This window comes from Anas platyrhynchos, chromosome 31 (assembly GCF_047663525.1).
Source record: "Anas platyrhynchos isolate ZD024472 breed Pekin duck chromosome 31, IASCAAS_PekinDuck_T2T, whole genome shotgun sequence".
NCBI classification, from domain to species: Eukaryota; Metazoa; Chordata; class Aves; order Anseriformes; family Anatidae; genus Anas; species Anas platyrhynchos.
This window is the reverse complement of record NC_092617.1, coordinates 3,990,401-4,006,161: the sequence shown is the minus strand read 5'-3', so window position 1 is coordinate 4,006,161 and position 15,761 is coordinate 3,990,401. Positions and strand designations below refer to the sequence as shown.

The window sequence follows — 15,761 nt, the reverse complement described above, 5'->3', positions numbered from 1 at the left end:
TGAAGCTGGCCTAGCAGACACTCAGGGGAAGCACCCTTCCAGCCCCAACCCCAGCCCTCGCTAGCAATGCTGCTCTGCAGAGTGAGGGGGCTGTGGTGCCTGGGGCACGGGGGCACTCTGCAGGGCCGTGCTGGGCAGGCTGGGAGGCAGACCCAGCTCATGGGGTCACTGCCATTGCCCCAGGGCTGCAAGGAATCACTCCCCAGGCTCCTTTGCTGGGGCTTTTGTGTGCCCTGGGGCTGCTGAGCTCTCCTCTGCCTGCTCACACCAGATCAAGTATTTGAGCTCTGCTCAGTCCACCTTGGAGGAGATCCCCCCTTAGGAGGGAAGTGCTGCAGTGGAGGCCAGCTGTGCCACTGCTGTGCCCACTGCCTGTCCCTGCCTGTAGTCCCAGCACAACCCCACAGCAGCACTGGCACCAAGTGAGAGGAGCAGCCGGGCCTGACCCCACCACAGGGCTCAGCAGGAGAGGGCAGCAGTGGCAAGAGAGCAGCTCTGCATGCCCCAAGTGCTGGTGCTCCCTGTCCGTGCTGCTGGGATGGGACTCTTTTCCTCTGCAGCCCTGCACATGGGCACTGCCCCTGCAGAGCCAGGCCTGGTCTCAGAGGAAGGATGTCAGAATAAGACGGCAGTGCAGACTCCTTCCTTAAGTTCACAGATAGACGGGCTCTTTTTGTATAGTTGCTAAGCTAGACTTTAAAACTACATACTTAAGTGGAATTGGGATGAATAATATCATTTTAGTGGGTAACATTAACCGAACTAAAACTAAGGAAATTGAGTAATAAAATTGCACACAAGCACACAAATAAAAAGAAACAGTCTATAGGCCGTTCCTATAACAAGTAACATTATGACTCATCTGCAGAAGCAGACTGACCACTTATTCTCCTGCAACACATCTAGACATCAATTTCCACAAGGCTTCCTTGAGCTCCTGCTTCCTCATACTGTAGATGAGAGGATTCAATACTGGAGGCACCACCGAGTACAGAACTGCCATCACCATGTCCAAGGATGGCGAGGAGATGGAGGGGGACTTCAGGTAGGTAAACAGGACAGTGGTGACAAAGAGGGAGACCATGGCCAGGTGAGGGAGGCACGTGGAGAAGGCTTTGTGCCAGCCCTGTTCAGAGGGTATCCTCAGCACTGCCCTGAAGATCTGCACATAGGACACCACAATGAAAACAAAACAACCAAAGCCTAAAAAAACACTAAACACAAGAGACAAAATTTCCCTGAGGTAGGCATGTGAGCAGGAGAGCTTGAGGATCTGGGGGATCTCACAGAAGAACTGGTCCACAGCATTGCCATGGCAGAGGGGCAGGGAAAATGTGTTGGCCGTGTGCAGGACAGCATTGAGAAAGCCACTGCCCCAGGCAGCTGCTGCCATCTGGGCACAAGCTCTGCTGCCCAGGAGGCTCCCGTAGTGCAGGGGCTTGCAGATGGCAACGTAGCGGTCATAGGCCATGATGGTGAGGAGACAATACTCTGCTACAACCAAGAAAACAAAGAGAAAGAGTTGGGCAGCACAGCCTTGATAAGAGATGGCCCTGGTGTCCCAGAGGGCATTGTCCATGGCTTTGGGCAGAGTGGTGGAGATGCAGCCCAGGTCGAGGAGGGTGAGGTTGAGGAGGAAGAAGTACATGGGGGTGTGGAGGCGGTGGTGGCAGGCTATGGCACTGAGGATGAGGCCGTTGCCCAGGAGGGCAGCCAGGTAGATGCCCAGGAAGAGCGCGAAGTGCAGGAGCTGCAGCTCGTGTGTGTCTGCGAATGCCAGGAGCAGGAACTCACTCACTGAGCTGATGTTGGACATCTGCTGTTTCTCGACATGGGGTCCTGTCCAAGGAGGGAGAAGGCAGTAAGAAGGCACAACAAAAGTATATGATAAGATATGATTCAGTTTCGGCCTATTAAGCAGAGATTAGGCGGGTCCATTTCAGGAGCTCTTACTGTTGCTGCCTGAGGGTGTCCCTGGGAGCAGGGGACTCTGCTGTAGGCAGTGTAGTTAAGAGTTCTTACCTATAGAAAGAAGTGAAGAGGAACATGGGGTATTCTCAAATTATTTCTACTCTTGATATGAACAAATTGTTGCTCCCAAATCACCTAATGTCAGAGAAGGGCTGTGGTGATTTCTTTTTCCTACACTGTCATTCCTGCTGCACTACAAGCAAAACGTTATGGATCCTCAGAGTCACAGATACTATTCCTCTAGTGCAGAGTGTACTACAGAGAGCACAGCCAGTCCGTCCATCTGTTCTGGTCTCAGCTTCCCTGTGCTGGTGGGAGAGGAGAGCAGCGATTGTCTGAGTGAGGTGCCTGAGCCCTCCCTCACGCAGAATTTCTGGCAGCAGCTCCCTCTCACCACCTGCCAATGGCCCTGCTGCGAACTGGTTCTGTGTCCCCACATCTCTTCCCTGTTCATGCTAACAGACACCAGACCACAAGCTGTGTGCTCACACTCACTCAGATTCCCCTCCAATACAAGAGTCTTAAAGCAGAGAATCCAAAAAAGCCTTTCTCTTCAGACTTACCAAGCCTCAGTCTTCCTCTTGCAATGCCAATTCATAAATGCCATTCTCTAAAGCTTCTCCTAGTCCAAATTACAAGAAGAGTGAGACCCACCCTGACAGATGCTATCAGCCATTGGATGTGCCAGCTGTAGAAGACCCCTCTGGCAACCCCACCTGCATGGCCCTGCTGCCAGAGCCTCACGGTGTCAAGAGCCTGCAGATGTGTCCTGCCACACGCTGCCTTCTGTTGTTGTGCTCCTCAGTGCCTCCAAGCCCTCTCTCCTTCTGTCCTCTCTGTGTGCCAGCTGCGGTCAAAACCCCCAGCCCTGCTGCGCTGTGCAGAGGAGCTGCTCCTGGGCACCTGTCTCTCTGCAGCGCTTTCAAGGAGCTCCCCTTGGGCCCATGAGCCCGGCCCAGCTCAGCAGCACAGCACCCGACCATGGCATCGCTTGCTCTGTGCCCTTGGGCTCCCTCAAGGTGTCCCCAAGGCCTCAGGGCTGACAGCTCCCCAAGGCAACAGGGTCTCTGCTGGGGTGTGGTTGAAGCAGACTGAACTCATCACCAACTGCCCCTCTCTGAACAGCAGGGAGATGACTTTTACAAGGGTGATTAGTGCTTTTAAACTGTGGTTGTCAAACATGATGTGCTTTAACCTGGCAGGCAGCTCAGCACCACATGTCTGTTATCTCACAACCACCTCCAAATAGACAAGGGGTTGAAATGCAATACAAGCTTTCAGAAGGATTTGGAACTTTTGCTTCCCTTTCTCAAATACTTCTTCTGCTGTGGTGCCCCATGTGATGATGACACCAGCATGCTGGAGTTGTTCAGGAGCTTCCCTGTGTTCTTGAGCACTCTGCGTCAGCCCATGGCAAATGGTAGGGCTGTGTTTCCAGCCCTGGCGCAGTTGATTCCAGGTGGGCAGGACACCCCTCCATGTGAAAGCAAAGTGTGGCTTGTGTACTGCTGTGAAAGGGATGGACAAAAATGCATTAGGAATATTAATTGTGGCATAGCACTTGACTGCCTTTGACTCCAGTTCATGCTGAATGAAGTTCTAGCATACCCGGCACAGCAGCACTCGGTGGTGGTGGGACTTGATTCAGGCCACAGAAGTCCATTGTTATCTTTGACTCACCATTAGAATTTTGCACTGTCCATATGGGACTATTAAAGGGTGAGAGAGTCTTATTGATCAGTCCTTGGCTCTCCAGTCAATGAACCAGCTCATGCAGGGGAGTCAGGGAGTCTCTGCTAGTGTAATACTGCCTCAGGTGCACGGCTGGTAGCGATTGGCACCTGCTGCTCATTGGCCATCAGCACCTCCAGAGCAGAAGGGTCCTGTGAAAGAGTGGGCAAGGTAGACACAACTGGTTAATGTCCTCCATCTCCCAGGCAGCTATGCTAAAAACCCACCAGTGAAATTTGGATCTTGCAAGTACCCTCTTTGAAGCAGTCTATGCCAAGGATGCACAAAGGCTCCAGGCTAGTCTCAGTGGGATGCTTTTGCCACTCTTTCCCTGTTAGTCTCACTTCAGCTTCCAGTACTGTTAACTGCTGGGATCCCCCTGTCACTCCAGAAATACGAATGGGTTCTGGCCCTTGATGACATCACAGTACACTGTGCACCGCTGTCCACTAGAGCCTGATTCTGCTGTGGGCCTGATGTGCCAGGCCATTAAATCCTTAAAGTCGAATAACACACAATTATCTGTTTTCTCCCCCTGGCTTGAGGCAGGATCCCTCTAGTCCTGCTCATAGTATTCATTAGTGTGTCTGGAGGACTATCTGCTGGAAACTGGAGAAACAATGTTTTCAGAACACCTTTTTGCCAATATTTTTCCTTGCACTTCATGTATCTGTGCCTCTAGAATGGCGGTAGATATTTCCATCCCTTTTTCTTATGGCTTATAGGGTTATCATCATGGGGAACTCCCTTCTGAAAGGGACAGAGGGCCCAATATGACAACTGGGCCCAACCCACAGACTTCTCACGGAGAAGAGACATTGCTAAGAAAGTTAAGTGCATGGTATGGCCCACCGGCTACTACCTGCTACTGGTCTTTCAGGCTCTAAATGAAAAGGTAGCAAAGAGAAGTCTGAAAGCAATCAAAAGGGACTTTAGGGCTTTGGGGACACTAATTAAAGGATCAGGGGCACAAGTTGTGTTTGCCTCTGTCCTTCCGATAAGGGGGGATCAATGCTGACAAACAGACTCATCGCATTAATACATGGCTTTGGGACTGGTGCAACTGACAGAACTTTGTTTTTTTCGATCACAGGAAAGTCTATGTGACACCGGTTTCACTGGCACCAGATGGGATATGCCTCTCTCAGAGAGGGTTAAGGATTTTGGCTCAGGAGTTGCCAGGGCTGATAGATAGGGCTTTAAACTAGAGTCAAAGGGGGAAAGGGATAAAACCAGGCATGCTGGTGATGAGCTGGTGATGGTGCACTAGAATCAGAGGGACTGTGTGCCAGTGAGGCCTTTCGGTCAGCTCCACAAGGTGCTGCATGCAATGAGGTGCATTTGAAGTGCTTCTACACAAATGCATGCAGTATGAGGAATAAAATGGATGAGTTAGAAGTCTTGGCCCAGTCCCACAGCTACGACATCATCGGCATAAGCAAAACCTGGTGGGATGAGTCCTATGGCTGGTGTGCTGCAATAGATGGTTCCAGGCTCTTCAGGAGGGACAGGCAGGGCAGGCGAGGAGGTGGGTGTGGTGGTGACGTATGTGAAGGAGGGACTGGACTGTAGGGAGTTTAAAGTTGGGGATGGCAAAGTTGAGAGCCTCTGAGTAAGGATTAAGGGATGAACAAATGGAGGGGATGTCATCGTGGGAGTCTATTACAGACCACCCAACCAGGATGATGACACCGATGAATTATTCTTTGAGGAACTAAGACATACCTTGAGATCAACTACCCTTGTCCTTATAGGGGAATTCGACTTGCCAGAAGTTAATTGGGTATATCACACAGCTGACACGAGCAGGTCCAGAAGGTTCTTAAAGCACCTACATGATAACTTCTTGGTGCATGTGCTAAGAGAGCCAACCAGGAAAGGTGCCCTCCTTGATCTGTTGCTGGAAAACAGAGAGGGTCTTGTGGGAGACGTGGCAATTGGTGGCCGTCTTAGTCATAGAGACCATGAAGCAGTTGAGTTTAAACTTTTTTGGTGACAGAAGGAAAACTGCCACCAAAACTTCAGCCCTGGATATGGGGAAAGAAGACTTCAGGCTGCTCAGGGAACTAGTCAGCAAGGCCCCTGGGAAGCTGCTTTTGAAGGTGTTGGCATCCATCAGTGCTGGACAGTCTTTAAGCACTGCCTCCTAAAAGCACATGATCAGGGAATTCCAAAATATTGGAAGTCAAACAGGCAGTGCAGAAGATCAGCCTGGCTGACCAGGGATCTTCTTCTGGAGCTTAGGCATAACAAGAAATTGTATGGCTGCTGGAAGCAGGGTCAGGCAATGTGGAAGGAATCCAGGGACACTGTTCGCGTTCGTAGGGAGAAATATTGTGTGGCCAAAGCCCAACTAGAGTTGAAGCTGGCCACATCTGTGGGAGACAATTAAAGATGTTTTTTTAGATATGCGAACAAAAAAAAGGAGAACCAAAGAAAACATAGGTCCTTTACTTGACGGGCAAGGTCTCCTCACAGACGAGGACATAGACAAAGCAGAGACGTTTAACGCTTTCTTCACCTCTGCCTTCAATGCTGATGATGGGCTTTGGGACCCTCGGTGCCCTGAGCTGGAGAACCATGCCAATGTGAATGACAAACTCCCAACCGACCCTGAACGTGTGCGGAATTTCCTGCTCCACCCGGATCCATACAAGTCCATGGGTCCAGATAGGATCCATCCCAGGGTGCTTAAAGAGCTGGCTGATGTCATTGCATGACCTCTCAATTATTTTTCAATGGTCTTGGGAATCTGGAGAGGTCCCAGTAGATTGGAAGCTGGCAAATGTTGTCCCAATTTTCAAGAAGGGCAAGAAAGAAGACCCTGTCAACTACAGGCCTGTCAGTCTCACATCAGTTCCTTGTAAAATTATGGAGAAGATTACCCTAGGAGTTATTGAAGCGCACCTGGGAGACAAAGCAGTCATTGGTCCCAGCCAACATGGGTTCATGAGGGGTAGGTCCTGTTTGACAAATTTGATTTCCTTTTATGATAAGATCACCCATCTAGTCGATCAAGGGAAATCAGCTGATGTGATCTTTTTGGATTTCAGTAAGGCTTTTGACACAGTTTCTCAAAGGACCCTACTGGACAAAATGTCCAGCATAAAACTTAACAAAAACATCATGCAACGGATGAGCAATTGGCTGAAGGGTAGGACTCAAAGAGTTGTGGTAAATAGGGCCACATCAGGCTGGTGGATGGTCACCAGTGGGGTCCCCCAAGACTCCATGTTAGTGCTAGTCCTCTTCAATGTCTTTATAAATGATTTGGAGGTAGGACTAGAAGGTGTTCTGAGCAAATTTGCCGACGACACCAGACTTGGAGAAATTGCAGATTCTGCTGAGGGTAGAAAGGCCTTGCAGAGAGACCTGGACTGATTGGAGAGCTGGGCAATCACCAACCACATGAAGTTTAACAAAGACAAGTGCTGGGTCCTGTACCTGGGATGGGGCAACCCTGGCTATACATACAGACTGGGCGATGAGATGCTGGAGAACATCCCCACAGAGAGGGATCTACGGGTTGTGGTTGATAGCAAGTTGAATATGAGCCAGCAGTGTGCCCTGGCAGCCAGGAGGACCAATCGTATCCTGGGGTGCATCAAGCACGGCATTGCTAGTCGGTCGAGGGAGGAGATTGTACTGCTCTTCTCTGCCCTGGTGTGACCTCACCTTGAGTACTGTGTGCAGTTCTGGGCACCACAGTACAAGAAGGACATTGAACTGTTGGAGAGTGTCCAGGGGAGAGCAATGAAGATGGTGAAGGGCCTAGAGGGGAAGACATATGAGGAGCGGCTGAGGGCACTGGGCCTGTTCAGCCTGGAGAAGAGGAGGCTGAGGGGGGACCTCATTGCAGTCTACAACTTCCTCATGAGGAGGAGCAGAGGGGCAGGAGCCGATCTATTCTCCGTAATCAACAGTGATGGAACCCAATGGAATGGCATCAAGCTGAGGCAGGGGAAGTTTACGGTGGACATCAGGAAGAAGTTCTTCACTTATAGGGTGGTCGCACACTGGAACAGGCTCCCCAAGGACGTAGTCACTGCACCGAGCCTGTCAGAGTTTAATAAGCATTTGGACTGTGCCCTTAGTCATATGGTCTGAATTTTTGGGTAGACCTGTGTGGTGCCAGGAGTTGGACTTGATGATCCTTATGAGTCCCTTCCAACTCAGGATATTCTATGATTCTATGGCATTTTTTTATTGTGACTTTTTCCCATTGTAACAGAAGAGCAGTAGCTAACTGCTTCTGGAAGACAACTGGAATAGCTTCTTCAGTGCGTGCTTGAGCTCCTGGTTCCTCATGCTGTAGATGAGTGGGTTCACTGCTGGAGGTATCACCGAGTACGGAACTGTCACCACCACGTCCACGTGTGCGGAGTAGATGGAGGGGGGCTTCAGGTGGGCAAATGTGGCAGTGCTGATAGACAGGGAGACCACGGCCAGGTGAGGGAGGCACGTGGAAAAGGCCTTGTGCTTGCCCTGCTCAGAGGGCATCATCAACACAGTCCTGAAGATCTGAATATAGGACACCACAATGAAAATGAAACAACCAACACCTAAACAGAAGCTAAAGGCAATGAGCCCAACTTCCCTGAAATAGTCTGACTCTGAGCAGGAGAGCTTGAGGATCTGGGGGACTTCACAGAAGAACTGGTTCACAGCATTGCCTTGGCAGAGGGGCAAGGAAAATGTAGTGGCCGTGTGCAGGACAGCATGGAGAAAGCCACTGCCCCAGGCAGCTGCTGCCATCTGGGCACAAGCTCTGCTGCCCAGGAGGCTCCCGTAGTGCAGGGGCTTGCAGATGGCAACGTAGCGGTCATAGGCCATGATGGTGAGAATATAAAATTCTGACCCAATCAAGAAAACAAACAGAAAAACCTGTGCAGCACATCCTTGATAGGAGATGGCCCTGGTGTTCCAGAGGGCGTTGGCCATGGCTTTGGGCAGAGTGGTGGAGATGCAGCCCAGGTCGAGGAGGGCCAGGTTGAAGAGGAAGAAGTACATGGGTGTGTGGAGGCAGTGGTCGCAGGCTACGGCGCTGAGGATGAGGCCGTTGCCCAGGAGGGCAGCCAGGTAGATGCCCAGGAAGAGCACAAAGTGCAGGAGCTGCAGCTCGCGCGTGTCTGCGAATGTCAGCAGGAGGAACTCGCTCACTGAGCTGATGTTGGACATTTGCTTACTTTGGTCAAGGAGACTGAGAAATGAGAAACAAAACATATATAGAGAGTGAGACGGTGTGTTATGAGTAATGACTGTGAGTAAAAATCAGTTGATCCCCAATTAAAGTCTTACATTCCCTCTTTCTAAGAGGATCTTTGTGTCTCTCCCTGTCTGGATCCCTGCTGTGTGCTTGCTGAGTGTCCTGTACACTGCAGCATCCTCTGCCCAGCAGCTCCCAGTGAGCCTGCTCTGCTCCATTTGAGGTTCCAAGAGGGAAGGTTCCTGGGCAGTGGCCCCCTCTGCTGAGTGAGGGGTGTTTGGCTGTGTGCCTCTGTGTGCATCTTCCCTGTTCAATACCCAGGAGACAAAACCAGAAGGTGGATTGTGCGTGTCTGGCCGGAGAACAGGGAGCATCTCCTCCTGCTTCACCCTCCGTGCACAGCACTCCCTGTCAGAATCAGACACCACCAGCTGCCACGCTGGGCAAAGGAGAGAAGCAGGCATGGGCAGGCAGGGCGGACACAAACCAGTGCAGAGGCTTTGGTGTCGGTGAGGTAGCGCCTGTCCTCACAGCCCTGTGCCATCAGGCTGGCACAGACAGCAGAGGGACAAGAGCTCTGGAGTTTAAGAAGCATTTGGAATATGCTCCTGGTCATATGGTAGGAGTTTGGGAGTAAGACCTCTGTGGAGCCAGGAGCTGGACTAGAGCTGACACCACTATCAGGGCAGGAAGAGGCAGGCAGAGAGTAAAGAAAGTGCCTTTTCTTTGCAGGCAGCCCCTGCCCTTCCCTTCCTACGCCCAAGCCCCTGGGCTCCCTGGGCAGGCTGAGTGCTGAGCGTGGCAAGCAGCAGAGGCCCTGCCCTGGCACACAGCCCCTGGGGCACAGCAGGGACCCTGCTCTGCACCACAGCCCTGGCCACCCCTGCCTGCACCAACAGCTTCTCCATCGCCCAGCAATTGCAGCTGCATTGCCCTCCAGCCAGAGACTTACCGGGTTCAGGGCTGGGAAGTGTTCTCCCCCAGTGAGCTCTGTGCATCCTGCCACTTCTGCCTGCCTTTAAGCACTCTGTCTCTGCAGGCAATGCCCCCAGCCCTGCTGTGCTGTGCAGAGGAGCTGCTCCTGGGCACAGCTGGCTCTCTGCACCAGGGCCCTCTTGCCACGAGCTCTCTCTGTCCCACGAGCCCGGCCCAGCTCAGCAGCACAGCACCAGCCCAAGGCACTGCAATCACCCCTCTGGGGGCTTGGCTGATGAGCCCATGAACCTCAGGCCCTCAGAGACAATTGAAGACATCTCTCCTGAAGTCCAAGTCAGAGGCAAGTTTCCTGCGGAGTCCCCCTGAGGGCCAGCACTGACACAGCCTCCCTTGGAGCTCGTTAGAGCAGAACCCTGGAGGCAGTGAGGACAAGGAGACAAAAGCAATGTGAAAGTGACACTGATGTGGAGGAAAACTGGATGTGTGTCACCAATCACAAGGGCCAGACCTTGACTCCCAACTCAAGGAAGGGAGATCCTTACCAGTCACACCTTGCTCAGGACTCTTTGTGGGGCAGTAGGAGATGGGGATGTGCATGGCCAAGTGCAGGAGAATGGTACGACCCCTGCCTGCTTCATGGTTGGGGATGAGGAGGCAGTGAGGCCCTGGTGCTTTAACGATAAGCTGTCTCTTCATAGGCCTCAGTAGCAGAGACAACAACCATACCTGTGGACACAAAGACCTGGGTCCTGCTGGGACTTTCAGCCAATCCACAGCCCTCTATCCTGTGTAAACCTGGCTCTTAAAAGGACTCCCATACCTGTACATCGTTCACTGCTGGCTGCAGACATTGTCTGTGTGGTGTCACAGCAGATCTGAGCTGAGTCTGATAACTCAGATCTTCCTGGTGGTCATGCTCCTCGTAAGACAGCTCTGTAGGAAGCTGGCCTGGTTCCTCGTGAGCAGGCACCACTGCTCGTATGGCATCCCTCGTGGTGCCCAGGCTGTCCTCCTGCTGGACATTGCTCACTCAGCAGTGTCCCAGTCTGACCTGATGTGTGGGGTTTCTCTCCCTCTGGTACAGGACTGGGCTCTTCTCCATGTTAAAGTCAAAAGTTTTCTTAAGTCAGAATCCCGCAGATTCTCAAGGTTCACCCACAGTGATGCTCCATTCTATCAGCTGTTATTGTCAGCAGGCAGACAGTTCAACCTTCGTGTAATTGTGCTATATCTGACCAGACAGCAGCAGCAGCAAGAGTTGCATGGAAATTTGGATAATTCAGGAGTAACCAGCTAAATGGCATTGTAGCACAGTCACAGAAGGGCAGGGGATGGAATTCTGTCAGGTTCCACATTTGCTGTGCTTTCTTTTCATGCATGCTGTCAGTTTGTCTGGAGCCGTGTCCTGAATGTTATGTGGCTGTGCATGTCAAAACTGGACGGGCCAAAGCCCAGCTGGAGCTCAATCCATTTATTACTGTCAAAGACAATTAAAAATATAAAATAAAATAAGATAAAAATAATAGAAATAGTTTAAATGAAGGAGGATTAGGGAGAATCATAATCCTTTATTGGATTTTGGGGGGAAAACCCAGTGACAAGGGATGAGGTAAAGGCTGAGACACTTAATGCCTTCTTTGCCTCTGTTACTATCAGCAAGACCAGTTGTTCCCCTGGACATTTCTTCCTCCTCATGGCCAGTACCAAACTTCCAATGCAAACTTTGTGGCAGTTTTTTCTTCTGCTGTTTCCTACTACCAAAGGAAGCTCCATCAGGGTGGAAAACCCTCCTGGAGTAGGCATCCCAACCCATTGGGCTCCTTGCGGCCTCTCAGCCAAACAGACACAAGTCACCTCAGCAGCAGCTTCCAAGCCAGGGGCCTGCTGCTGGCCTTGCAGCTTCTTGGCTACACACAGCCAAGCCTTGTGCCTGCTGCTGCTGTGCAGTCATGGACTCAAGCAGAAGGGACAGGACAACCCATCTGGGGGCCTTCTTTCTGTCTGGGTCCTCCTGGCTCTGGAGGCAGAGGGGATCCCCCAGTCAGAATGCCAAGCAGGTGTCTTCTGCTGGCCTAGCAGGGCCACTGCCAGATGTCAGCCCAGAAGTGCAGCTCCCAGGGAGAAGCCAAGGCTGACCTGCCACCTACTTCAGACACAAGTGACCTCCCAGTCCCTTTCCATGACACGTTCCTGCTGCTGCCCTATCAAGTGCAGAAACAGAAGTGACCTCACAGTCCCTGCCAAAGTCACATTCCTCCTGCTGGGGCAGGAGATCCTGAGGCAGAGCTGAGCTTTCTATAGCTCCCTCGGTATCTCTTTTTGCTTTCTGGGTTAGAGATTAAGCAAAGTTTTAGTGGGATTGTTTGGTGTTCTGCTTATGCTGTCACATCTGTGGTTGAGGTATGGACAAGCTCCGTGGTTTACGGGTGTTTTACGTCTGCCAAGTAGTTTAGGGTTAAATAGAGCATTTTAATGTTAGTGTTAGGTGAAGGCATTACGGTTATCAAGAGAGAAAATTGATTCCTTTCAGAGTGTTGTAGTAGCATTTAGGTTTAGGGATTAAAATCACTGTTCCCAGTAAGGTAAAGGACATACATTACTGTTTTAAGTCAGTCTTACTACAGCATTGGCATTGCATGAATGTTCTTACCTCTATGAAATCATTAATTTGTGCTGGCCATGCTCCTCTTACCACCCCATAATCTCACATGTCTCTTGTCCAGGCTGCTTCTGACCTCCCCATATCTTACTGGGATCAGCTTTCTGATGACATTTACCACCTCCATTTAGTGGGGACTATTAGTGTTAGGTCAGAGGTTGGACTCGATGATCTTGAGGTCTCTTCCAACCTAGAAATTCTGTGATTCTGTGATTCTGTGATCTCAGTGTATCTGTCTCACCTCTGTTGTGTCTTCCATTCCTGAGAATGAAGTGGCATTGTAGTCAGGAGGGAAAAGGACACAAAGATCTTTAGGCGCATCCTGCGCAATGTGCCCATCAGCTCTGCACCTCCACAAAATCATGCTTCCAACCTACAAGTTTTGTTTCCCAAATGGCTTCTATGGATGCAGGGCTACTTTTCTCAGGCTCTCTCACAAGTTTCAGTTTCAGATGTGGAAGGATAGGATAAGGAAAGCTAAGGCACGGATGGAACTGAGCTTAGCAGGGGATGAAAATAATAACAGGACGAGATTCGGTAGATACATCGCTCAGAAAAGAAAGGCCAAGGAGAGTGTACCCTCTTCTGATGGATGAGAAGGGTGAGCTGGTAATAACAGACATGGAGAAGGCAGAGGGACTCAACAACATCTTTGCCTCAGTCTTCCCTGCCAGTCAGGCTTCCCAGGACTTTCATTCCCTGAAGCCGTAGATGGAGGCTGGGGGGCAAAGTCCCACCCACTCTAAGTGAAGAGGAGGTTTGAGACCACCAGAAGAAACTCAACAAGTACAAGCCTATGGGGTTTGCTGACTTGCATCCCAGGGTCCTGAGGGAACTGATTGATATAGTTTCCAAGCCTCTCTCCATCATATTTGAAGAGTCCTGGCAGTCAGGTGAAGTCTCTGCTGACTGGAAAAAGGAAACATCACTCCCATTTTTAAAAAGGGTAGAAATGAGAACCCATAGAACTACCGAATGGTGAGCCTCACCTCTGTGCCTGAAAAGATCATGGAAAAGATCCTCCTGGAATCGATGTCAAGGCCCATGCAAGACAAAGAGGTGATCTCAGACAGACAGCATGGCTTCACCAAAGAGTAAATCATGCCTAACCAATGTGATGGCTTTCTACAGTGGAGTGATCACATCAGACAACAAGAGAAGACCGGCCTATATCATCTACTTGGACTTCTGTAAGACCATTGACACTGTCCCACATGACATCCTTGTCTCCAAATTAGAGAGATACGCATTTGATGGGTGAACCATTCATTGGATAAGGAGTTGGCCTGAAGGTCACACCCAGAGCGTGGTGCTCAATGGAGCTGGGGCTGTTCAGCCTGGAGAAAAGAAGGCTCAGGGGTGACCTCTTTGTGGCTTTTCAATATTAAAAGGGGCTTATAAAAAGATGGAGAGTGACTCTTTCCTCACTCAGATAATGACAGGACAAGGGGGAATGGTTTTAAGCTAAAAGAGGGAAGATTTAGCTTAGAGCTGAGGAGAAAATTTCTTCAATTTGTGGGTAGTGAGGTACTGGAACAGGTTGCTGAGAGATCTCAGAGGTGCCCCATCCCTGGAGCTGAGCAAGTGCAGCTTATGTGAGGTCCTGGGCAACCTGATCTCATAGGAGGCATCCCTGCTAATGACATCCCTGTTAATGGCTGGGGGTTGGAACTAGGTGACCTTTAAGGTCCCTTCCAACAGGAGCCATTCTCTGATTCTATGGTCTCACAAACTATACTTCAACCATGACTCCCATGCCATCAGTCTTCCTGTGGTCTCTCACCTGACCAGAACAGAAGGTGCCTCACCATCTTCTTCAATGCCTTGAGCATGCTTCTGCCCTTTATGGTCCCTATCTGTGCCACATTCCTGCTGCTGGTCTGTTAGCTCCAGAGACAGAAGTGACCTCCCAGCCTCTGTCACAGCCATGTGCCTCCTGCAGGCCCAGCAGATCCTGAGGCACACCTGACCTCATCCCAGCATTCCCAGCTAGCTTCTCCTTGTGGCCTCTGATCTCATCAGATACCTGTCACCTCACATGCCTGTTCCAATGCTGCATGACTGCTGCAGGACCTCACAGTCCCTGCCCTGCCGCAAGGGGACAAGCAGCTGAAGTTAGGGGTAGGAGTGGGGTTGAAGCTGAGATGTGCTGTGTGCATGTCGGGGGGCTTTGAGGGTTAGATGATCAGGTTAATGTTTAGGAATTAGAGGTCACCATCCAGGGTTAAGGGAATGGCAAAGGCGCTGAGTGAAGGATTAGTGTTCTGCTCAAGATGCCTGCTCAGGTTCTGGGATAAGGACAAGTTTTGAGGCTTTTCGTTTAAGTTTGGTTAGAGAGCTAGCTTTAAGGCTGGCATTTCATTCCTCCACAATAGGAGTTAAGGGAGGGAAACATTTGTACTCATGTTTGACAATCAAACTATAATAGCACAAAATCAGTCTCTCCCAAATTCATCAAGGAGAAGACAGTGATGAATTCAGTCTGCCTCAATCAGCACACCCCAGCAGAGACCCTGCTGACTTCGGGAGCTGTCAGCCTTGAGGCCTTGGGGACACCTCGAGGGAGCCCAAGGGCACAGAGCAAGCGATGCCATGGTCGGGTGCTGTGCTGCTGAGCTGGGCCGGGCTCCTGGGCCCAAGGGGAGCTCCTGGCAAGCGGGCAGCGCAGCAGAGAGACAGCTGTGCCCAGGAGCAGCTCCTCTGCACAGCGCAGCAGGGCTGGGGGCTCTGACCGCAGCTGGCACGCAGAGAGGAGACAAGGAGAGAGGGCTTGGAGGCACTGAGGAGCGCAACAACAGAGGGCAGCGTGTGGCAGGACACATCTGCAGGCTCCTGACACCATGAGGCTCTGGCAGCAGGGCCATGCAGGTGGGGTTGCCAGAGGGGTCTTGTACAGCTGGCACATCCGATGGCTGATAGCATCTGTCAGGATGGGTCTCTTTGTTTCTCCAGAAAGGAGTAGAAAACGCTTTAGAGAATTGCATTTATGATTGGATTTTTCAACAGTAAGACTAAGGCAGGGACTATCCGAAAGGCAAGACATTTTCTGTAGCCTGTGCTTGTGTTAGAGTGGATGCCAGTTTCATGGTAATAGGTGGTCAGACTTCTACTGCAGGCTGAGACTGCTAGAGCATTGCAGTGAGGGATCAATATTTCATCAATGAACTTCATAAAGTCCCTTCCCACACCTCAGCCCACAGACTGCACCAACATCATCCTTGTGGTCCTCACATGTTTTATTCTAGCTGATATTAAGGA

At 51.0% G+C, this 15,761-nt stretch overlaps 1 protein-coding gene across 1 annotated transcript; it reads right to left on the bottom strand.

Annotated features, from left to right (window-relative positions):
* Window positions 1-883: 883 nt before the first annotated feature.
* On the bottom strand, window positions 884-1,816 carry LOC139999989 (olfactory receptor 14C36-like). Its single transcript, XM_072029670.1, has one exon. The coding sequence runs from the start codon at window positions 1,814-1,816 to the stop codon at window positions 884-886; it is 933 nt and encodes a 310-aa protein (XP_071885771.1).
* Between the last annotated feature and the right edge of the window lie 13,945 nt (window positions 1,817-15,761).